This window comes from Girardinichthys multiradiatus, chromosome X (genome assembly GCF_021462225.1).
Source record: "Girardinichthys multiradiatus isolate DD_20200921_A chromosome X, DD_fGirMul_XY1, whole genome shotgun sequence".
Classification (NCBI taxonomy): Eukaryota; Metazoa; Chordata; class Actinopteri; order Cyprinodontiformes; family Goodeidae; genus Girardinichthys; species Girardinichthys multiradiatus.
The window spans coordinates 24,404,284-24,427,632 of NC_061817.1; the positions used below are offsets into that span (position 1 = coordinate 24,404,284).

The 23,349-nt window shown below is 39.1% G+C and overlaps 1 protein-coding gene across 4 annotated transcripts in view; it reads left to right on the forward strand.

Annotated features, from left to right (window-relative positions):
- LOC124862737 (cytohesin-1-like) overlaps positions 1 to 23,349 on the forward strand; it is a 47,850-nt gene that overhangs the window by 12,326 nt on the left and 12,175 nt on the right. For 2 of the 4 annotated variants that reach the window (XM_047356825.1, XM_047356823.1), the window contains exons 2-5: positions 18,154 to 18,236; positions 21,468 to 21,532; positions 23,074 to 23,140; positions 23,222 to 23,340. In XM_047356825.1, the coding sequence (XP_047212781.1) occupies positions 18,154 to 18,236; positions 21,468 to 21,532; positions 23,074 to 23,140; positions 23,222 to 23,340 (334 nt within the window). Of the gene's footprint in view, positions 1 to 6,028; positions 6,283 to 11,210; positions 11,461 to 18,153; positions 18,237 to 21,467; positions 21,533 to 23,073; positions 23,141 to 23,221; positions 23,341 to 23,349 lie in introns of those variants that run through there. The other 2 variants (XM_047356824.1, XM_047356822.1) reach the window with 2 other exon arrangements.

The following is a 23,349-nucleotide window of genomic DNA, read 5'->3' on the forward strand; positions in this document are numbered from 1 at the left end:
TTTCCCTTTTCGGTAGTATACATACTCTGGTTTCCTAACAAAACGAAGGTCATTATTACAAAACTTTACTGGGGTCTTCCTATGTACATTTGTACTATTACACCAAAGCTTTTTTTTTCTTAAAATAAAAAAGGTTGAAACCAGTGATAATAAAAAATAAATGGATAATTCAATTTAATTCAAAAATAATTTATTAATCCCAAAGGGAAATTAAATGCTGTTGTACTTCATATTATGAAGGTTTCTTGTAGAGCTGTTGTAGATGCTGATGGCTGTGAGCAGGAAGGATCTCCTGTAGCGCTCCGTCTTACAGCAGATCTGAAGAAGCCTCTGACTGAAGACACTCTGTTGTTGTAGGACAGTCTGATGAAGAGGATGCTCAGGGTTCTCCATAATGTTCTTCATTTTATGAAGAATCCGTCTTTCCACAATGATCTCCAGAGGTTCCAGAGGAGTCCCCAGAACAGAGCCAGCTTTCTTTATCAGCTTGTTGAGCTTTTTTAAGTCCCTGGTTCTGATGCTGCTTCCCCAGCAGATGATGGCAGAAGAGATCACACTTTCCACAACAGACTTATAGAAGACATGCAGCATCTTGCTGCAAACACCAAAGGTCCTAAACTTCCTCAAGAAGTACCGTCTGCTCTGTCCCTTCTTGTAGACGACTTCACAGTTGCATCTCCACTCCAGTCTGTTGTCCAGATGAATACTAAGTTATTTATATTCCTCCACTTCTCCTTGATGGAGAAAAAATACATGCTGATGTTTTTCCTAATTTTATGTATTCATTTGCGCAGTCAAAATATTATAAAAAATGTTTGGGCAGTTAAGTAAAAATGCTTTTGTAGCAATTTTTAGAATTATTTTTGATAAAGTTTTCGATTTTCTTTGTCTCTTAGAATTTCCCTTGCAGTTAATACAACTGATCAGCAGGGGGCACTGTTGGCGTCTTTTCTATTCGATGTTGAGCGAATATTGTAAAGCATAACGCATCAAAAGCTAATTTATTTCAGTAATTCAATTTAAAAAAGTCGGACAGACAGAATTTTGTCAGTTTCTTCAGTTTTCACTTTTCTAGTTGAATTACAAAAAAAAAACAATTTACCTTTCAGTGATATTTGAAGTGGCTGCACAGTAGTGCAGTTGGTTGCACTGTTGCTTTGCTTCAAGAAGGTTCTGGGTTTGACTCCTGGCTGGGGGTCTTTATGTAAATTGGTCTCTAAATTGCCCTTAGGTGTGAATGAGTGTATGCATGGTTAATTGTCCTGTGTGTGTCTGTGTTGCCCTACAATAGACTGGCAACCTGTCCAGGGTGTACCCTGCCTCCCATCCATAGACTGCTGAAGATAGGCACCAGCTTCCCCATGACCCACTATGGAAGAAGCGGTAGAAAATGACTGACTGGTATTGTAAGTTATTAAGACAAATCCACAAATATTTAGACAGATTCTTATCAAAACTCCCCCACCAAAATTCCATCTTTGTCATGATGTAGGGTTGTTTGGTTTTTGGTTTCGGGGTTTTTCCTTATGTTTTTCACTGTTCAAGTTTTGAATCATGTTTCTGTTTATTTTCCTGGTCATGCTTTTGTTTTGTCGTCTTGTTCATGTTTTGTCAAGTTTAGTTTTTGGATCTGGTTATGCTTTTGCTTCATGTTTTTCTAGTCTCTGTTTTGCTCCAGTCACGTTTTGTTCTGTTAATTAAGTTTATTCAGTTCACCTGCTTCAAGTTAATCTGTCTCCTTACTCCACCTGGTTTTCACGCCATATATTCACACCTGTTCTATTAGTCTTTGCGGAAACATCTTTCACTCTCATGCTCATGTCTAGCTCTCATGTCTAGTTCTCTAACCAAGTTTTGTTTTTTTGATCCTGCCATGCCTGTCTTGCCTGCCCGTTTGTTTTGTTCCTGCCTCCTGCTGAGTGTGAGTTTTTGTTATTAAACCTTTTTTTTTTTCACTTACCATCACGCTGCCTGCTCGTCTGCATTCTGGGGTCCAATTCCAAGTAAACCGTGACAGAACCGTGACAATCTTACTAATTTTACATGTTTTCTTGTTCAAACATTTACAGTAACTGTTGTTTTTAATCTTTTTTTTTTTTACTAATGTTTGTGTCTGAGTGTGCAAAGGGTATTTTGTGTATTTAGCATATTTAAGCTGCAGCTGAATTGTTCCAAACAAAGTTTCTGTATTACACAATGACTGTTCAAATCTATCTATAGAAAATTAATAGTCACTGTCTTTTTAGTCTGCTAGATTTTAACACACGTTAACCTTAATTTGCTAACTTGCCATGTTTAAATAATTAATGATGGAAAACATATTAGGTCTGTAGAGAGGATCATCAGGGCTGACCCTCCTTCCATCCAGGACTTGTACAGGTCTAGGATCAGGAAATGGGGAGTTAACAGCCGTGGCTGTCACTCTGATGAACACTATGAACCTTTTACAGCCAGAGTAGTCAGCTACTCTGCTGTGAAACAAAATAAGCATATTGCACCAACCTGCCTTTCTTTTTTCTTAATATATACACAACAAAAACAATTTTGGTTGCACATACACATACTTTTACATACTGCTCCTTTATCCTTATTTTTATTTCCTCTAATGTTTACATATTTATAGTTATTGTGTTGTACGATGTACGATGGAAATGTACCCAATCACAGGCCACGATTTGAGATGAGCTGCAAGATTTAGTTACGGATTTCATTAAATACCAATTCTTCATTTATTATTAAGATAATAATGCAGTGTCTCTGTTTAACTATTAACACCTAAAATCTTCTTTCTATAAGTTATTTCAATGCTGATGCCGACGTTTTTTTGAATGAACAAATATGAGGGAAAGCTTGCTGTTTTCAAATAAAAAATAAAGCACACTAACAATACACTTTCAAATATCCAGGAAACAGATTAGTACAGATAAAACATAAAGACTGTTTTGAACCTGCTCCATTATTTGATGTGCTTGGACAAAAAAGAAACCTTATCGTCCGACAATGCAAAACAACGATAATCATATTTTGCATAAACACTGTGTTAACGTCACATTTACTCTGGCTTCAGGAAGCTGCGGAAGACAGTAAACTTTGTATGTTAACTATTAACTCCTGATCTTCTCCTGTAAAGGTCAAACAGCTCTCTGGTTTCATTTGTTCTGGGGTTTAGGCACATCTGTGCAGCAGTGCTCCGGGGCATGGATGAACTAGCAACAATGAATTGAAACTTTGTGTAAAAGACTTCATTTTCACACAGGCTGCATTGTCGGTTGTTGAGTTTGCGCCACACAACTCATGTATTCATCGGTCACATTCTGCAGATAAGGACTCTGAAGCGAAGATAGCATGCAGAAGTTTTAGAACTATCTTCAGAAAGAGGCGAATCTTCAAAAGAAGTTCAAAAAGGTCAATAATGCAGCAGGATGAATATTTAACTTTCTTCCTTTTGTGCAGTAGTTCTGACCTTACAATGCAAGGTGACCAGACCCATCATGATGTCTGCCTCAGCTGTCTTTACAGGACACAAAAAATAAATAAAACCCAGAAAGGGAAGGCAATAAACATGGCAGAGAGTCTGTTTACCTCTACCTGGCCTCACTCTGGGTGTGTGAGCTACATTCCTCTTCGTTCCACTTGTTTTCATCGACAGGTATGGACAGGCTTTTTTATCTGAGGGCACCATTTTGGTGCAGGTGTTCTATAAACGACATACTGGTTTATTTCCTTTTATAAAGAGGAAGAAAAGGCCTTACAGTTTTTCTCTCATGCACACACGATTTCCCTTCCTAATAGAAGAAAGACTCCCCACCATTGATCACTGGTATCATAAAAAACTAGTTCACAGTGTTTGGCTTCAAACCTACAAAAACAGGTATTAAAATGACAACAAAAAACAGCCTTTGCATAATGTTTTGTCAGCATTTATGACTTTTTAACATTTGAATTACAGTTTAGGCCAAAAAATAGTTATTTGTGATCCTGTTTAGATCCTGTTTGGTTTCCAGTGATCTTCTCTACACCATTTAGTAACTCCTGGCCCATAATGATTTTCCATTCCCGAGTTTGAAACCGACATCTTTTAGGAGTGCTCTGTAATTTGCTGCATCCATTTTCCTGACCAGCTTCTTTGACCCTGCTAAATCAAAAAATAAAAAATAAAATAAATTATTTCAGCATTATGCTGCCACCACTATATAATAGGGATGATGTGTTCAGGGGGATGTGCCATGACAGTTTTCAGCCCCTCAACATTTTCCTGACATTTTTGCTTTGGTCTCATCTGACCAGATCACCTTCTTCCCCATGTTTGCTGTGTCCTCTACATGGGCTGTGGCAATCTGCAAACAATATTTCTTATAGTTTTCTTGCCATCATATAGTTTTCTTCCCTAATATCCACAGTTGTGGAGTGACTGACTAAAACCTGTCCTGTTGACAGAATTTCCCACCTGAGCTGCGGATCTCTGCAACTCCTCCAGAGTTATCATGGCTGTCTTGGTGCCCCTCTGATTAATGTGTAGGATTAATTTATTGTGGATATTCATTATGAGCAGAGGTTGCCCAGAGTCATCAGAGTAAAGGGTGCTGAACACAAATGCTTACCCACTCAGATTTTAACTTTTTACTATGAAAACCATACATTATTTCTCTTCCACTTTGCAACTATCCACTGGTTTGTGTCAAACCAGTCAAAAATGTAAAACAGTTTAACAGAGTTATCAGTGCAGTCTCTTTGCTGAGCAGAAACTATAAGATGTTAAAATTTGCTGTTTTTTTTCAGTAAGATATCTGGTATGCCAAAAAATATGGTGAATAACTGATGTCTATGCAAATTTCCACTGAGATTATGTGGACGGTAAAACATGTCTATAATTTGTGAGTAATGCCATAACATTCAACGGGTGTTCGGAAATGGTTGCATGTTTTATATGTCGTGTGGATAGATTTTGACGCTATTTCTTACTTTTGTTTCCGAGTTGAAAGTCTGAGGGCGCAGAATTTGTGCGCTCTGCGGATGCGGTTTTATGGAGAGCCCTCATATTTCATATTCAGCAGCAGTCGCTGCGTCAGATATTCTCTCCCTGCCCCCACAGAGACTTCTCCCTGAAACCGGAAATGTAGCTGATCACTTTAAATTAAGAATTTGAATTTCATAACTCCCGTCACCACATGGCTGTAAGAAGGCATATTTACTGTAATTAAATTAACCAACTATTTATTTTTGCTCCAACAATTTTCAAACATTTTAATCAGTATCTTACTGCTTCTTTTCCTGAAGAAAAGGTGGAAACTCACTCAAATCTTCTAAAACGTACCTGTAAATAAAATACCCAATAATTCTTGAATTACATAAATGAAGAAGTACTAAGCTGGTATTCACCCTGAGTGGTACTTGTGATCTAAGCAATATTAATGGATTTTTAAAAATTATAATTTAATTCCAGCTGGAATATTTTGTTAAAGGCAGTAGTAGAAGGTGGTAGAAGTGGAGCAATACTATTAAGAAAATCATTTTGTTAATTGTCATTTTTAAATCTAATTCTGCATGAATTTACTTAGATGTTGGCAGCATTTTTTTTCCGTAAAAGCCTACAAAAACAGGCCCCCATTTGACCACCCATTTGAAAACATTTTGGAGCTGCTCATTAATGCACAGTATTATTATCAGGTTAAAATTGGCTTGGATCATACTGGATACTGAGCTGCGAAACATCAAGCACGCAGAGTTTTAACCAAGCTTTTTCCCTCTGAATCTGTTTATTTCTTTTGTGAGCCCTTCTATGTCTTAATAATTGTAGATTTAAAACTAATACATTTATATATCTATGTTCTGGATAATTGTTATTCATTTTGTTTATTATTATGTATATTTTACTGTACATTGTGTTATGTTTTATGTCTGCTACTGTAACAAAAGCATTTCCCGAGATGTGATTATTAACGCACATTTCTTTTCTCTGTTCTTTTATTGTGAAAAGCACAACAGGAAGTGTCGTGATTTGCTTCAGTTTGACGTCCTCCTGGCCCAGGAGGGAAGGCTGGTTAAAGTCCATCTTGTACCTTCAAGCCACTCCCTTTGGACTGACGGCTGTATCGTTCTCACTACGAACAGGCTTTCGTTACGCTTTATCAAACGTTTATTTATTCGTTAATTAAAACTTTAAGGCCTCGTAAATCTATCGGTAGGTGTTAGTAGTCAAAGTTTTTGCTCCAGAAACTTTTTCGGTGCGGACGCGGACTTTGTGACTGAACAGCATGGTGCTGAAGTCGGAAGAAGGAGTCGGTGAGTTATGGAAAAAACAAAAGTCAAGGAGCGACATTTTCTGTCGCCAGATTGTCTTTCAGACGTCTCTAAATAACTGATTTGTTCCTCAGGACCATGACTGTGTGAGTTACTCGTAGAGATTTATGTAACTAGAAAAAACAAACGTGTCTGTTGGCTTTCTTCTGTCCTACTGCTCCTGTTTACACCGTTTTTCACTTTAACTTCACACCCTCTTTGTTAATATTCACTGTGTTATTCCCCCTCATCGCAAACATTCTATCTGCCATTAGCCATTTAAAAGCACATAAAATGAAAAACACACATTTTGTTGTTTGAGGAATCAGCCAAGTTTCTGGGTGAGGCGTTATGATTGCACAGCAACAGGTCGGTCAGACAGGTTCTAAATGCAACAGTCATTGCTGATTAATATAATAAACCCATTAAATTACATGTAACATGGATGTTACAGCGGTTGGCTGTAATGCTTTTTTAGCCAACAATTCTTTCAGACTGTGTTATTGTGTTACTATAATGAGTGAGTGGGTATCTCCTTGGTATGAGACAGAGGGCCTTTGTTGGGGATTCTTTCATCCCCTTTGGTTTGGTTTAGCCTGGCAGCATTATACATTAGCTCCCATGACTTGCGTCACTGTTAATCTTGTTGGATAATAGTTGAACGTCTGACTGACTGAAGCTGGTGGCCTTTTGTTCTCCTGGGCTTACACTGCTTTGCCTCCCCTGAACACACATACAGCTGTTTTGTTTTTTAAACTCACACCACACCAATGAGAGGAGAAGTCGATTCCTTTTGAGTTCATTTGTCTCTGCCACTTAAAAGTGGGTTGTCCAGGGGGGTTAAAGTAGTTGTCTGTAATGGTTTTCTAATGAACGGAGCTGAAAGCTCTAATGGGTCCTGTGGTACGGTGCGCCCTGGCTGGCACTAATGCCCCGGTAGTTTGATAATCTTAATCATCTCCCCATAATCACATTTTTCTGCCTTCTTTTTGCATCAGTAGCAGACCTGCTCTGCACTCAGGTCAGCATTCATGCTGTGCAGCTATAGTGGGAAATGGATTTACTGTACAGAGCAGTACAGCATAGATTGTTTCATGTTTGGTAGTTGAGTCCATACATGGCTCCCTGCACTGTTGACAGAGAGAATGGCAGGAGACATTTGTATTTGGAGTACATGTGGACAATTTTAAATGTTTAGTGTAAAGAAAGCCTAATGCAAACATGGAATAAGCAGGCGTAGTGATTATTCCCTGCTATATTTTCTTGTATGAAACAACTGATCACTGATGATATCCACTTTATTTTTGTATCTTTTTGTGAAGGAAAAACGTCTCCGGTATTCTCACATACGTCGGAAAACCTCAGGAAAGGCAATTAAAAAAAGACTGGTTGTATCCATTAAAAATCCTTCTTTTACATATGAAAAGAAAATCCATAAAATATTTAGTCTATTTTCTGAGCTAAGGTGGCTGCTTTGTGGTGATTCTGCAGCCTGTGTTGTGCGTGTTTTTTCTCATCATATAAAAGGAATAACTTTTTTTTTTTTTTTTTGCCTTTCTTGAAGTGTGAACTTTTAATCCTCCCTATAATAAGCAGAGCAGCGCACAAACAGGAAGCTAGGAGTTTGACAATGTGCACAACAGGAAATGACTTTCGACATTTTGTGTGTGGGTGAAAACTTCTAGAGAAAAGCAAGACGGAGAGAAACTGAAAGCCATCTATAGCGAAGCTGCATGTTGATAAAAACTAATCTTCCGGCTTTGCCATCATGGGTTGTAGGCCATGTGTATGTTTAACGAGCTGCAGGATGTTGACAATAGAATGTCCCTCGATAAGAATCAAGGCTAACGGCGTCCGGGGAACAAAAGCGTACATTGTGGGAAGCAGCAGCACTTCCGCTTTTGAGGGATACCAAAGAAGGCCTCCACAGAAAACAAATAATGCAAATATAACAGTGGATTATAAAACAAAGCTATGCTGCACTGTCTATAATGATGAATCTTCTGGGTGTCCATGAAGTTGCTGCACCTTTTAAGCTGTGGAGCTTTATTTCTGTTCGCTTTAGACTGAAGCTGCAGTGTTCCTAGGCCTCGCTATACATTTTCCAGCTCTGGTTCCCACCCACTCACATCCTGTGGTCCTGACATTCCTGCTCAGCAGCCTCAAAGGCCTGTGTCGGGACAAGATGTCCAGGGGTCATTTTTTGTTGGAACAGACTTCCTTTCCATCTCCCGTTTATTCTAAAGCTGGTCTGTACCCTGAAAGAAAAGATGCCAAAAGAGAATCAAAAGTTAGTTAATGCCATAAACTATATCGACTTATTTTATCTTGTGCTATTTGTGTTTAGAGAAACTGGAACTTTTAAATCATCAAAGTTTAAATGTTCTTTTCTTCAATTCAATTATATTCAAAAATACTTTATTAATCCCAAAGGAGAATGAAATGTTGTAGCTCATTATTGATTATTATTCTTGTTGGTAATGTGGAAGCAGACATGGCTGCTGGACTCAGCACCTCACAAATCCCTGGATCACATTTACAACTTAGTTTAGATCTCTACGGGGAGAAAAGGCAAAGAATGAATGTCTATCAGTTGTTTCTAAGCTTTTTGCCATGCAGGCAAAAAAATCATCAAGCTAAACGAAGACGCGGGCCCAAAAAATTTCAAAAGAATAAAGAATTAGAAGAGGGTTAAAAACTAAAAAATAATTGTGTACATTTTTTTTTTTATCTGCTCAACAATAAACTAAACAAGATACATGATATATTGCATATTTTGTCTGCGGAATCATATCAGTGAATGCTGTGGCGTCCCATTAAAAAACCTAAATTAAGTCATATTAACAAATCAATTGGCCAGAGATTGGATTTGGAGATTACCCCTTTTTATCAGGTCTGGTCAACGATCAACAGGTCCAACCGAAAAATGTATTGTTTTTCCTTCATTATTAACTCAAATGTGCATCTTGCTTTACTTTGATGCACACTTGAGATAATAAAAATCATATAAAAGTTTGGGAAATAAGATTTGATGTAGGATTAAGGGATTTTCTTCACTGGCCTTTGGATTCCAAACTACCACCTCTATCGAAGAATCCGTAAGCGGTCAAAAGTGGGACGGGCAGGTCGGACCTCAAAGAATAGAGGAAATCCGCGTCTTTAAACAACAGGTCTGATGTTGAGCTTTAGTTTTTAAGATATGCTTAAGAGTAAGGATGCTATAAACAGTGGCAACGTAACCAAATAACTGTTATTCTTGTGTTGAACAATGTTAAAATCACTTTATATCTTCTTTCAATATATTGATATTGTCATCTCTGTGGTTAAAAACAAATATGTGTTTTTAGCAATGGCGATAATCTTGTTTTTTTTTTTTTTTTTGCAGTTTGTGGTTTTTTGAGTCTATTTACAGTGAGATTTTCTGCTGTTGGGGGTAATTTCCCCATAAATCCCCTCTGTACTGGGTGGTAACACCACGTTAAGTGTGAGCTGTAACTTACCCAACACGTGGATCACATAACTGACACCCAGACATAGGAAGCTCTGTCACTGTGGGGCAGCACAGTTCATCCAATACAGCAGAGGGCTCCAGTTTGACTCATCCATCTCCAAGCAGACATGAGACAAGCTCCCATGTCTTTTCACGTCTGCTCCGTGCTACACGCACGCCCCGGGGGGAGTGTATCACTCATGCTGTAAAAATTCGGTCTGTGACAAGGAATTCTGGGAACATTGCACTATTTCTTGGCAGAAACGTTCCCATTGGGGCCATTTTTACACCCAGTTGGTGTCCAGTACAGACTGTGTGTGTTAACTCAATATGGGAGGTGATAGTTGGAGTAGGAAATGGTGACTAACGAGCTCTTATTAAAAGTGTAGAAAGTAATTTTTCGAATTATTTGTCTGAAAACCTATTTTTAAATGTTCTAACTTAGTTTTGGACAAATGTTTATGCTTTAGTCTTTATAAATTTAGTCTTACCACTTCCTCTGCTTGAGCCTCATGTAGATTCTGACAAATGTGTCGGCGCCGCTGATAAAGATGTGTAAAAAAACCACATTAAATAATCTAACCTTTTATTGCCTCACAAAAATATTTACTGAAAAAAAGCTCCATATTTAATTTTTGGAGGGGAAAACAAAATCCATTGGTAAGAAAATCAGAAGTTAAAAAAAAAAAAATCAAAAATCACTACTTATACCCCTAACAATCCCTTTTGCCTGAATGTAACTTAAGCATTTAAAAAAAAAAAATCTTATTTTGCATCTTTAAAAGGATAGAAAAGAAAAGAGAACATGCAGTTCAAGGAAAGCAGGTAAGTGTTGATCAGTAAAAGTCAGAAGCTGGTTACAAGAACATTTTACGTAGCTTAAAATTCCCAATATCTACAGTCAGACAGTTCATCCACAGTCCACCATTACCACCGTAAAAATGTTTGCTACTGGGCTTTTAACCTCAGCAGTGTCTCTTTTGTCTAAAGAGAGTAAAATGGCAGTAAACACTACATATGAGTTTGTGTGAAACAACTTGCGAATATGTAGAATAGAAGCTCATGTCCATTGTTAAGTATGGTGGGAGATCTGTGATGCTGGGGGACTGATTCACTTCCATAGGTCTATGGAACCATATGGCATCATGGACTCTGAAATAGTAGGACTTTTAACTGCTCAAATTCATTTCCGCATATTTCAGAGTGAGATTTTATTCCAGCAATTAAAAAATGAATTTACTTTATAGATTTTTACTCATCGTTACCCAGGGTGCCAACATCATTTGTTGAGAGAATAACGGTGTTGCTTCTTGCCTTATTTTTTGCCATGTTGTTTAGCTTTTTAGCTCCATATTTGTTTTTCTGTGAGAGGGGATGCAGCGAGCGGAACGGCCACTGGGTGGAGCCTTCATTTAGTGGTAGTGACAGCGAAGCGTGAGTGGGGAGGGAGCAAGGTATGCGAGTAAGTCTCCTTCCCAAATGGACTGTGTCTGTGTCCGCGTGCTGCGAGCACATTGAGAGAGAGCTGGTAGCTGGGCTGTTAAACCTCAACAGTATCTCTGGTCCTGCCTGGAGGAGCGGGCTCCCTCTGCCACTTGATGAGGATGTCTGTGGAATAGGATCTGACTCCTTTATCACCAAGACTAAAAAGAAGAGCTGGAAGGAGGGAAACTGGAGAATATCTTATTCAGGTTTGCACTGAAACATCTTTCTTTGGGTTTCTCAGCTTGTGTTTCTTTCCAGTCCACAATGCTGATTCTGCTGTTTGTCTGGGGGACTTTGCTCAGATTTCATTACCTCGTGCTATACTGTAACATTCTTGGACTTTGTTAAATCAATAAAGCTGTAGATGATCTGTACTATACAGCAAAGCAAGGACAGAAATCCACCACTTGTGATTTGATTCATCTGTATGAATGATTCTCCAGCCTGGCTTGTGGCCTGTTCTAGGCGCTTTAGTCACTGACACTTGGGATGAGTCAAGTAACGGTTCAGTGGGCCAAGAATTGGACAGCTGGTTGCTGTCAGCGAGGATCTCAGTTGTTTCTATGAAGTTGGGGGTTATAAAGGTGTATGATGTAAATTGTGTGTAATCTGACCCAAAAATCCAGTCCTATTGAATGATATCTCTTTATTTGAATACATCAGAAGGTAATTGAAATGCTAATGTTGAAGTATGGAAACTCAAACCCTGTGTTTGAGCTTTGTACAGGAATGTGACTGTTTCCAGACACAAAGAGGGAGCTATGATCATCCCACCACTCTTCCCACTGACTGTGTTCTCCTGCCAGTCGCTGACCCACGCCTCCTTGGCTAAACACAGCGCTCCTTCTCCTGTCAGCCGCCTCCTGAAGTCCCCTGTCACCTCAGTTCCACCTACCCACAGGCCAGGTCAAGTTTGACGCTTCTTGGCATTTTTGATCCAAACTGCTGTTTTTCAGTTACTGGATCTTTGAATCTGGAGGTCATAGTTGACCAAGTTCCTTTGGTTAACCACATTAAACACTGAAATTTAGATGACCAGTGTTTGATTGCGTGGCTTAAAAATATGAGTGAGCTGCCTTGGGATTAGCTTTAATAATTAGGTTCAGTCTCACATGAGAGATCACGTCTTTTTTTGTCTGGTTAAGCAGCTAAAAGCTGCAAAGAGCAGAAAATCTGCCAGTGTTTGTTTGGAGGACCTCTGTGTGCTGATGTCTGTACATTGGCCTGCAAGAACTATTGTCTTCATGTGTTTTGAGCTGAATTCATTAAATCTTATCATGGAGTAAGCTGCCTTTTGCCTACTGTTGGAACACATATTCAGTTGGAGAATTAGACAAGTTAATTTAACCAATAATATTTAGAAATGCATTCATTTTGCTAATTCTTCTGGTCATTTATTACTTAAACTGGGTCCAGAGGTGATGTCACGCTGTGTGTGAAAGTGACCAGTTATTAAACAGGGTTTTAAAGTTTTGATTTTCCTTTTGTCAATAAAAAAAACAAAAAAAAAAACGTATCGAAGGTTTACTGGATCAGGCGAATGACGTGGCTCTAAATTGGCTCTTAGGTTGTGGATAACAAAACTGGATGTTTTGGAGCAGGGGTTTCCAAAGAGGGGGTCGTGAGACACCAAGTTGGGGGGGGGGGGGGGGGGGGGGGGGTTGTGAGATGATTATGTGACTGCTGAGGAGTATGGAGGGCCAAAGGGGACAAAAAAAAAACATAAAACAACTATCATGAAATTAAAATATGTGAATGTTCCATGAAATAAATACATGTACCAAGAAAAAAACGGCTATCAGATGATATATTTGTGCGTCTATAATGATTTCAAAACAAAATCCTCTCTAGAGGATACCAACAGAAACCGATGTTCTCGGTATATTTTAGTAATGAGGCAGACGGAGGAGAGGATTTGAAGCAGCATGATGGAGCTGGTAGAGAAGGGTTCTAATGAAGCCTAATGGAAAGTGTGCAGGGGCCTTTAGGGATGTTATTTATCCTCACACACATGAAGGAAAACCTTGTCTGCGCAGAACAAATGGTGTGAGGAGAGGGATCGTTCATGTGTGTCATTCACTGTGTGCACTTCATCCAAATGTAATCAGAGTGCAGGCAAACTAACACATGCTTGCAGAAATGGCTCCATCTTTGGACAAATTGTCTGTCAGCAGATGTAGTTAGTGTTGAGATATAAATCTTTTCACTTATAGGTGTACATGTTCTCATTGCACTCTTCAGCCCCCTTATTAAACATATTTTTTAAGTGCACTCATGGTAGCTGCGTAGATGAATTATTTGGTACGTACATGATTTTTCGTGCCCTGCGTTTGTACCTTGAGTGATGTTCAGAGCTAATTTGGGTCACATCTGAAGTGGTGGGAGGCTGAGAGGGGATCTTCTCTGCACACAGAATTCTAATTTCCTTAATTTCCAAGGAGAATTCTTCTGTGATCTGGGTGGAAATGAGACGTCTGCCTTCTCTGCCTGGATGGAAATCAGGATGGGTATTAGTGGCTTTCTCCCGCTGCGGGAGACGGAGCTATAATTGATATCTCCCTTGATGTAACCCACCGCAGTCCTCTCTGCTGACCCAGCCCTCACTAAAAATGGATCTGCTTCAAGAACTCTTAAAATACGGCAAGATGCAAAATTGCAGGGCACGCATACGATCAGAACGTAAATAAAAAGTGAATTATGTCTTTTCTTTATTTGATAGCGTGATGCTCGGCTTTATATGAAAAAAGCAGTATGCAGCAAGCCTGAAAAAGGCATCACTTACTCTAAATAAATCCATATTGACTTTTTCAAGTCATAAATCTGGACTGAAGAGCACTCTGAAATAATGAAAACCAGGACTAAAAGTTTATATTTAATACACTCTTCTTGACCAGCCACAAGGTTTATTTTTGATCTTTAAGGACTTTTTGTGCCCAGCTTTTTTTCTGATGGTAAGTTTGTCTTATAAAGTTCTCTGATTGAAACCAAGTGACTTCAGTGTCTGAGCTTTATTTGCATACTGTAGATTCTCTCTGAAAAACAGTTATGAGTCACTTCCAGTAAGAGTAAAATAACATTCATGTTTCCGTGCACTAGTGCAGCATATATGAAGCAGTCTTTTGAAAACGTGCAGAAACAGCCATTAACGTCTTGAAGACAAATACTGGTGTGACAGTAAATGTTTGCTAGCGTGACTTTAATTTGGGGACACAGTTGTCTTTACTGTAAGCAAATTTTATACAGAAGGGAAAAAACAATAAATGCTGTTGAGATCCACAGTAAGAGAAGAAAGAGAAAGCTTCTCTTTATGGATTTCTCTCCTCTCTTTGGATTATGTCATATCTTGTATACTTTGGCCAATCATGTGAGTCAACTCTGTGCTGCGTTAGACCTGGAATGACATTTTAATCTTTGCAAGGTCAGATGTGGAAAGGTTTTTTTTTTTTTTTTCAGCCATCCAAAGTTGCATCAAGTGTCATGCAACAAGAGCAAAACATGCAATCCATAAAGAAAAAAAAAATTGGCTGCTTGCTCTTTTATGGAGGCAGAAGTTTTAAATTCACCAGAAAAAGAATTGAAATAAAGGAGTTACAAGATTAACCACATTTTAAGCATGTATCCGTCTGATTTTTGTAAAATGCAAAAAAAAAAAATGCATCAAAGTAGAAGCTGGTTGATGCATTTATAGACCAAAAAAAGTAGGAGATCTTAGATTTGATGGATTTAATGAAAGGGGGTAAAAAAAATTGATTGTTCAGCATTTGACCTGCCCATCAAGGAAAAATTAGCATAACTTAATCTCTGGTCAGTTGATTGGTGAATCTCTAATACTTTCTTTTAAATATGTGGACATTATTTATTTTTTTCCACTTTTTTGCATTTTTATTGGATTTGTGTTTTGTTTATGATGGTTAAAAATTGCAAGGGGAATTTGGCTACTGTTGAGTGGTTTGTAGCTTCATGTCACAGTTTCTTGGTCCTTCAGCCTCTCTGCAGTTAAGTAATTCACAGTTTCTCTAGATGTGATTCCGATACATCCGACCGGCTCAAGAATTTAGATTTGGACAGGAGTGATGAAAGCATTTTGCTTCGTCAGTGCATGATGCAAACAATAAAGGTGGATGTACTCTTCCTTCCTCAGTCTTTCCTCATTAGTCTCTGTTGCTTTTTATTTTCACTTTGTTTTACTGAGCTTTATTTTTAGACAGATGCTTTTTATGTGCCTAGTCAGTGCAGAACTTTGCAGACTAAGACTTGATCAGTGCTCTCAACATTTACCTAATTGGATGGGCTGCCCCATGATTTGCTGAATAGTGGGACATTCCCAATCTAGAAAGGTCCTATAATGTTAAGTATTTTAGGTGGATTGTAGAAGGTGATAATTGGTGTACTAGCATAGACAGACTGACTAGTTGGAGGTTCTTGTAGTCCTCAGTGGGACAAGAGAACAGATTTCATCCTAAAAATGATCACTTTTCTCTGTTTTTCTCTATTTTTTTCTTGGAGCTAAATTATAGTCTTTTTTTGCTGCTCATCTCCTGTCCGTCTTTCTAGTTTATGGAATGTTGTGGTTGCCTCGTATCGTGCCTGACTGCTGCATACCTCATAGTTATCATATTTCCAGTAAGGGAACTTGGCTAACTGTTATAAGATTGCTGTTCTGAAGCATCCTCGTCTTGTATCAATATGAAGTTCTTTTTCGAAAAAAAATGAAAACGGTTGCACAGGTCTGAGTGCTGGTTTGTGCAGAATCAAACGTTGCTTTATGTGGATGCTGACAAATGTTTTACGGATGGTGCTGTAGGTAAGGAAGCATGATGTGTGGAAGGTCAGCCTCAAACTGCCTCAGGAAGAAAACATGGTTTTGTTGTGGTCGTCTTTACCAGCTGACTGAAAGGCCTCAGTTTTGTCCTTGCTTCTATTGTCTATTATTCTTTAGTCAGACATTAACAGACATTCCAGTAAATGTCATGGGTATTTGCCTCAAGGTGTTCAGGCTCACATTCCCCCTGTTATTCAAAATAAGTAACCTCCTTTATTCAGATTGCACTCTAGGTGAAAAGTTCACTTCACGGATTGATGGAAAAGGGACTTTTTTTTTTTTTTAATGGAAAGCTCTGAATTCAGAAATCTAAGACGTGGTATCGAGCATTTCTCCATGCTCCATTTCCATCACTTTATTACCATCACTTTGTTAAAAATTTCTAGAGTTCCACAGGGTCAAGCTTCTGTTCCAGACCCCTGACCCTTAAACTCTGCCGCTGTGTAAATAAAGAGCAGAGGTCGGAGGGCAGAGGAGGAGTCACAGAAAGAGGCTTGCATTATTAAAATTCGTAATCGCAATTAAAGCTGCACAATATGTTGAACTGCAGTCGTCACAATATCGGTGTGCACAGTATTGAAATTGCAAAGAACTAAGGACAAAAATGTAAGTGTCGGGCGTTCTCGCTTAGCATATTGATAATATATTTGGCCAGTTGGTTAAACTCTAACTGACCTAAAAGCCTTGACTACATCTTTAGTGGCTGAGATGCAAAAACTAACTAAAAGAGTGGTGGGGACAATATGTAATGGTAAAGAAATAAACAAGTCACCAAAATCACATTCTGCATTGTAATTGTAGCAATAGTATTGCAATTAAATATTTTCCTGAAATCATAGAGCCCTTTTCACAGTTATTTTAGACAATCCTGAAAGCACATTTATTCAGGATTAGTTTTGCTTTTGCAGTGAAGTTGTGACCGTTGCAAATCTCCTCAATGCTGAAGCTAAGCCCTTTTTCTCTTTCTCTGAGCATTTATTTAGCAGTGGTCTGGTAACATCAGTGAATACCTAAATGGCAAAATGAGGAAAGTGGTTCATCAAATAATACATCATGCTGTAACTACATCCCATAATCCATGAAAGTCATACTGGTTTTTAAAAAAGGCTTTGTGAGCAGAAACGTGACGCCGTTTGCAACCTTTTGACCTGTGGGGTACTTCCTGTCTTACTTCAAAATAAGAGTCTCAAAAATAGCTAGTGTGTGCACTCCTAAAGCACATGCCGTCCATTTCTGGGCCTCAACAGTTACTGGATTGGACAGATTTTAGTTTGATGAGAAATTGTGTGATGTTTTTATATCTTCCTACTAGCTGCATTATTGTATCTAATCTGTTACATGTGTACTACATTATTTCAATAGGTATATTTAGAATTAGCTTACTGCAAGTTAACCAATGCGTTGTAGAATTATGGCCGCTTGATATACAAATATTGATGCGAGACCGTTGTTAAAATGGGAGACTCCTTCTCATGTCCATCAAAGGAAAAGTAAAATAAAGCCTTTTCAGCTCAACAGTATAAGTCGCTGGAAGTGAGCCTGGGCTCAGACTGATATTACAGAGAGTGCTGATGCTGCTTTCTGTGCAGGTAGCATCCATGCACATGCACATTGTGTTTTAACCAGGACACGTTGCTCGACCCCCAGCTGATGGCACAGGCCAAGCTAATTATAGGCCCATATTGTGAGAGAGACGGAAACACTAGCGGCACCTTTTTTAAGCCCGGTCACATTTGAGCTCCACTGAGCCGCCCTGAGATTTTTATATAGTCACCCAGGTTTTTTGCTCTTCAGAGTGCACCTTATTGCTGCAGATTTGGGTCCCAATTTAGGTTTTTAATAAATAAAATCATCACCTTTTCTTTGTTTTCATTTAGACATTTTATCCTCTGCTGCTGCACTCCAAAATTCCTTGCGCTGGCTTTGCATTCACCTTTTGGTTGAAAAAAAAAATATTAGAAAGTATAATCAGATTTTGGTTCACTGACGCACCCCTCAGGGATATACTTTAGGAATAGACGTGTATAGATAAGCCTGCCGATGCTAACCTTTCATCTTCTCTTTTATCTCTGTCCAGTTCCAGACGATCTCACCCCGGCGGAGCAGCAGGAGCTGGAGAATATCCGTCGGCGAAAGCAAGAGCTGTTGGAGGACATTCAGGTAATGCAGAAGAAAGACAGGGTTCTGATAGAGTCGGGGTATTAAATATATCATTGTAAAATAATGTATAATGCATTTAATAATATAAAAAAACCCAGAAAAGGTAGAAAAATGAATGAAATACATTTTGGGTGTCTTTATCTCGACACCATAAATGGTATGAAATAAAAAAATTATATTAAAAGTTATTTGCTTGGAATGTTGCTTATTTTTTCTCAGAATTGTCTTATCCACTCCTTGTGGAATGTGAGGTATTTTCTACCAACAAGTCACTTCCTTTGAAAGTGTTTTCCCCTCATTGCTCACCAGTTTATCATCTGTAAGTGTCAATGGAGCAAGCCTCTGTTTATCTATCTATACATCCATTCATTCATACATCTTCTATACCGCTTATTCTATGGTGGGTCACAGAGCACCTGGTGCCTATCTCCAGCAGTCTATGGGCGAGAGGCAGGGTACACCCTGGACAGGTCGGCAACCCATCGCAGGGCAACAGAGAGACATACAGGACAAACAGCCATTCACATCTAAGTGTGTGACAACCCTTAGGTGTGAATGCACGTAAGGGCACACTTAGGAGTGTGGGCATGGGACAAACAACCATGCACACACTCATTCACACCTAAGGGCAACTTAGAGAGATCAATTAACCTAACAGTCAGGTTTTTGGACTGTGGAAGGAAGCCGGAGTACACGGTGAGAACCCACGCATGCACGGGGAGAACATGCAGAAAGACCCCCGGCTGGGACTCGAACCCAAGACCTTTTTGCTGCAAGGCAACAGTGCTACCAACTGCTTCACCAAGCAGCCGTCTATCTATACGTACAAGTCCTATTTTCTGAGCTTATTTAAATGCCGTTTTGAATTCAAAGTGGGTGTAAATGAAGCAAGCAAATGGCTCTGTGACTTGAAGTAGGCAAGTGGTCAGTGAATTATTTCTGCAGTCAAATCAGTTCTGCTGAATTTCCATAGAAATGGTTTATTTCATTCCTGTCCAGGAACTCTGCACTTATTATTGTAGAGTGCAGCTCAGGTTAGCCCTGTCACTCAGTAACCACTAGTAGTAAGTGAATATCCCACCAAGGGGGCAGGCTTGGGGGGACTTGACTTGTGCTGACCCTTGTGGGCTCTGGAGGTCCCTCATTTTTATGAGTGTGGGACATTATTGCTGCCCTTCCCCCTCCTCCCTCTTACCACTGCTGCCTGTGTTCCCCCACCCTCCTTGCCCCCCTCAGTTGTCTGCATACTGACCCCCCTTTCTTGTTTTGTGACTCCCACACCCTTTTTTCTGCTGCTCCTGTGGGTCAACCCACCACAGCCCCTGTCTTTTTCTGTATGAGGACTGTCTTTGTTTTTCGAGGCAAGCATCTGAGGAATGTATTGTGATTGCACAGGCCTTGAAAACACAGATGTGTCTTTTGTGGTTTATCTTTGCTAAGTTAGTTTTGTCCATATGGAATGATATGCTATCACTGAAGCATGGCATGAATAAAGCTGCTCGGTGAAAGTAAATTTTAGGGGTGCCATTATGCATCCAGCTTTTGAGAAGAGATTATGCATGTTGTGTAGTTCACTAGAAAGAGAGATTTGGTTTCACAAATTGTGCTTTAAAGAATCTGTAATCAGTGAAGAATATTTTTGTTTAGGGTTGACTAACATGTATTTAACTTAGATTTTAAAACTATAAATGATCAAATGCAGCACACACTTATTAAAAAACTACGTAGAAGTCCTTTAATGAAGTACCGTTGAGAACCTCTGAAGCAGATCTAGCATCATTAGTGGCTTTTAGCCGAACCTCTGGCAAACTGCCGCTAACTGTTAGCCAGCTGCTGTATATTCCTCCTATTGCTTCTAGATTAGTCACATCTTGTCTGTCACTTTGTCAAACAAGAAGTCCTTATTCGTCAACTCCATCAAGACATTGACTAAGGAACTTCTTCCTTTGTTATTCAACAATAAGATTTTTAAATATAAATATAGGGAGTTGACCTCAAACTGCACACATTCGCAAGTGACTTTGCGCATGATTGTGGCGGCCTCTCTTGCTCGGAAAAATTTATTGTTTTGGTCCATGCCCTTTGATGGAGGTTTCATTTGATTTTTGACATAGATGAGGATATTTTTCAGTAGGGCTGTGCGATATCAGTAAAACATGCAATAGTTTTGCAACGAAGATATGACTTGTAATAAACATTTTAGTTCAAGAGAGGTTTATTGCAGTTACGAGCCCGTAGATGGTGAACTGCTTGGGATTTATATAATTAGCTAATGTTATTACAATCTGAGCAGTTATTTTCTATACTAATGTTGCATTTACTGATATTGCAGTGACGATAAGTTTGCAAGATATCTTGTAGCCCTAGCCTTCTGTGATTTATTGGGGACTGGTTGTTGGATGGTCCGTTGCTGAGGTGGTGGCTACCCAGGCTGGACGGAAATACCCATGGTAACCAACTATACAACTCTTTGTTACCATGGAGATTGAATGTGAACTGGTGGGTGGACATTATTCCTGACCAAGGAGTTGCACTTGCTTCTTAGGCATTTCCTCCTGGGTGACAGGTGCTCCTCCCCTCCTGAGCGCTGTTTGATCTAACATTTAAATGACGATTCTGCTGTACTGATGATCTTTTGGATAAGAGTAAAAAAATTGCTTTTCAAATTGTTTCTTCATCCTGGGAGCCTATTATAGCTCAGATCTTCATCACCAGAGGAGGTCGCAGCTGGAACTGGACAAACTTCACTTTAACAAGAAATATTTTTTGACATTGCGAATTCTTTGATGAACAACATCACTCCCCTAGTAAATGGTGCTTGATATGCTTAAAACATCCAAATATTACATTATCTGTGCTGCACTCCAGTTTTCCACTCCTCCATCAATATGACGTCAAGTTCATACTCATCTACTTATCACCATTACGCCAGTCTGGCTCCAGCACAATCGACTTGATCGACAGAATCAGCCTCTAAAGCCATCAGTAAAGTGCATCATAAGATACAATCGACTTATACACTGTTTAAATCAGTTTATATTGAGGTTGTTGCCTTTTGAGCTCTGTAAACATGTGAACCAGAAAACCTGGGAACTCTTAAAGATCTTGCCTTTTCTTACATATTCTTTGCTTGTTGTTTTGTGTTTGTTAAGACCCTATAGTGTTTCACTGTGACATTGGTGGTCAGATGATTCGCAAGTATTTTAAGACTGCTGTATGTTTTCATTGCAGCGGCTGAAGGATGAGATAGCAGAAGTAACCAGTGAGATTGAGAACCTTGGTTCCACTGAGGAGAGGTAAGAACAAGAATCAGACCTAACCCGTCCCTTTCTGTTTTGCCTAAGTTGGCTCATTGCATCCCTTCTATTAAGTTAGCAGAATTAAGCTGTCAATTATTCATGTTTGATGGCTAACTTGAGCTCTCAATCACTCTAAATGCCCTCCATAAATTGACTTTGCTTTTAAGGCAGTTTAAATGTTTCATCAGGCACACCCCCCATGGTGGGGGGCTCCATTGAATAATGCAGTGGGTGTACTGGCAGAAGCAGACAATGGATGATCTCCAGAGATTTGGTCTACTTAAGTGGATAGGGATCATATCAGCTATGAAAAATTTCATCCAACACTTTTTCACTTGCATGTGGGGAACCCAGTGAGGATCCAAGTACTTTCTCGTGATTTGATTTGTTCAATGTAGTAAAACCACTCCAAAAAGCTCGTCTTATCGCTGCTTAGATGAGTGCCGGACTTTGGCATTCAAAAACCAAAGGAACACTCATATCATTGAAAAGAGGTGGTGACGTCTCATCAGCTGAGAATTGAGGCGTGCTTGGACCCCTGAATTATTCAAAGCCTGAAAAATGAGACATTCCCATATGCAGCTCAACCTTTTAACATCTCACTTGATCTGCATCACCAGCCCCTGCCAAAAAGAAAAAATGTTGGGGGGCGGGGGACCCTCTAAACTGAATACATTTATTGTGGCTGTCTGTTCCCTGTTGATTTATCCAGCAAGGACCAAATCAAAACAGTTTGTTGAAAAGATTTGACTCGTTTGACTGATGAGTAGCATAAAATTGCAGGAAATATTTGCTGCTCTCTTTAAGTTTTGCTTGTTAAGGGACATAGTCATAGAAATCTCTTGGTTGTGTCTTCTTTTTTTCTCTCAGCGGTTGAAAGTTTTTAATATTTTTTACCAATTGTAACATTAAAACCACAAATTATAATGTATTTTATTGTTTTTTTGTTTTAAACTAACACAAACCAGTGCATATTTGTGCGTTTTTACAGACAAAAACCTGAAAAGGCTCGCATATAGGCTCAACTTGTAGAATAGGTCAACCTCCGTTTGATTGGATGAAACGCAACTGGGAACAGCAATTATCAAGTCTTGCTGCAAATTCAACATTGAATTCCCACAGCATGATGCTGCCACAACTGTTTCACCATAGAGCTGGTGTGTTAAGGGCGATGATCAGTGTTTGCACAAAAGCCAAAAGGTTCATACATATTTTAGAGGTATCAAAGTAGAGGGGGCTGAATACAAATGTTCTGATTTTTACCTGCTAATAAATAGGAAGACCATGTATAATTTTCCTTCCACTTCACATTTATGTACCACTTTGTGTTTTTGGTTTATTTTTAATTCCTGCTAGATAAATATATAGTTTGCAGTTGTCACATGACCAAGTAGAAGTAAATTCAAGCAGTATCAGGCAAGGTACTGAAGTTGGTTACAGAAAAAAGCATTAGTATTAAAAAAATACATCTCTGTATTACACAATATTGTGTTAATACCAAGAACAGCTAAAAATATTGCTCAATGTTGACTTTCTAGGAAGAATATGCAGAGGAACAAACAGGTGGCCATGGGCCGAAAGAAATTCAACATGGACCCCAAAAAGGTTTGGAGCTGCAAAAACAAGTATTTTTCCTGCATGTTTTGATGTGCAGGGTTTACTTTGAAGGCCTGGTCTCTTTTACAGGGGATCCAGTTCCTGATCGAAAATGACTTGCTGAAGAACACCAGTGATAACATCGCTCAGTTCCTCTACAAAGGCGAGGGCCTGAACAAAACAGCCATCGGAGATTATCTTGGAGAGAGGTCAGCAGA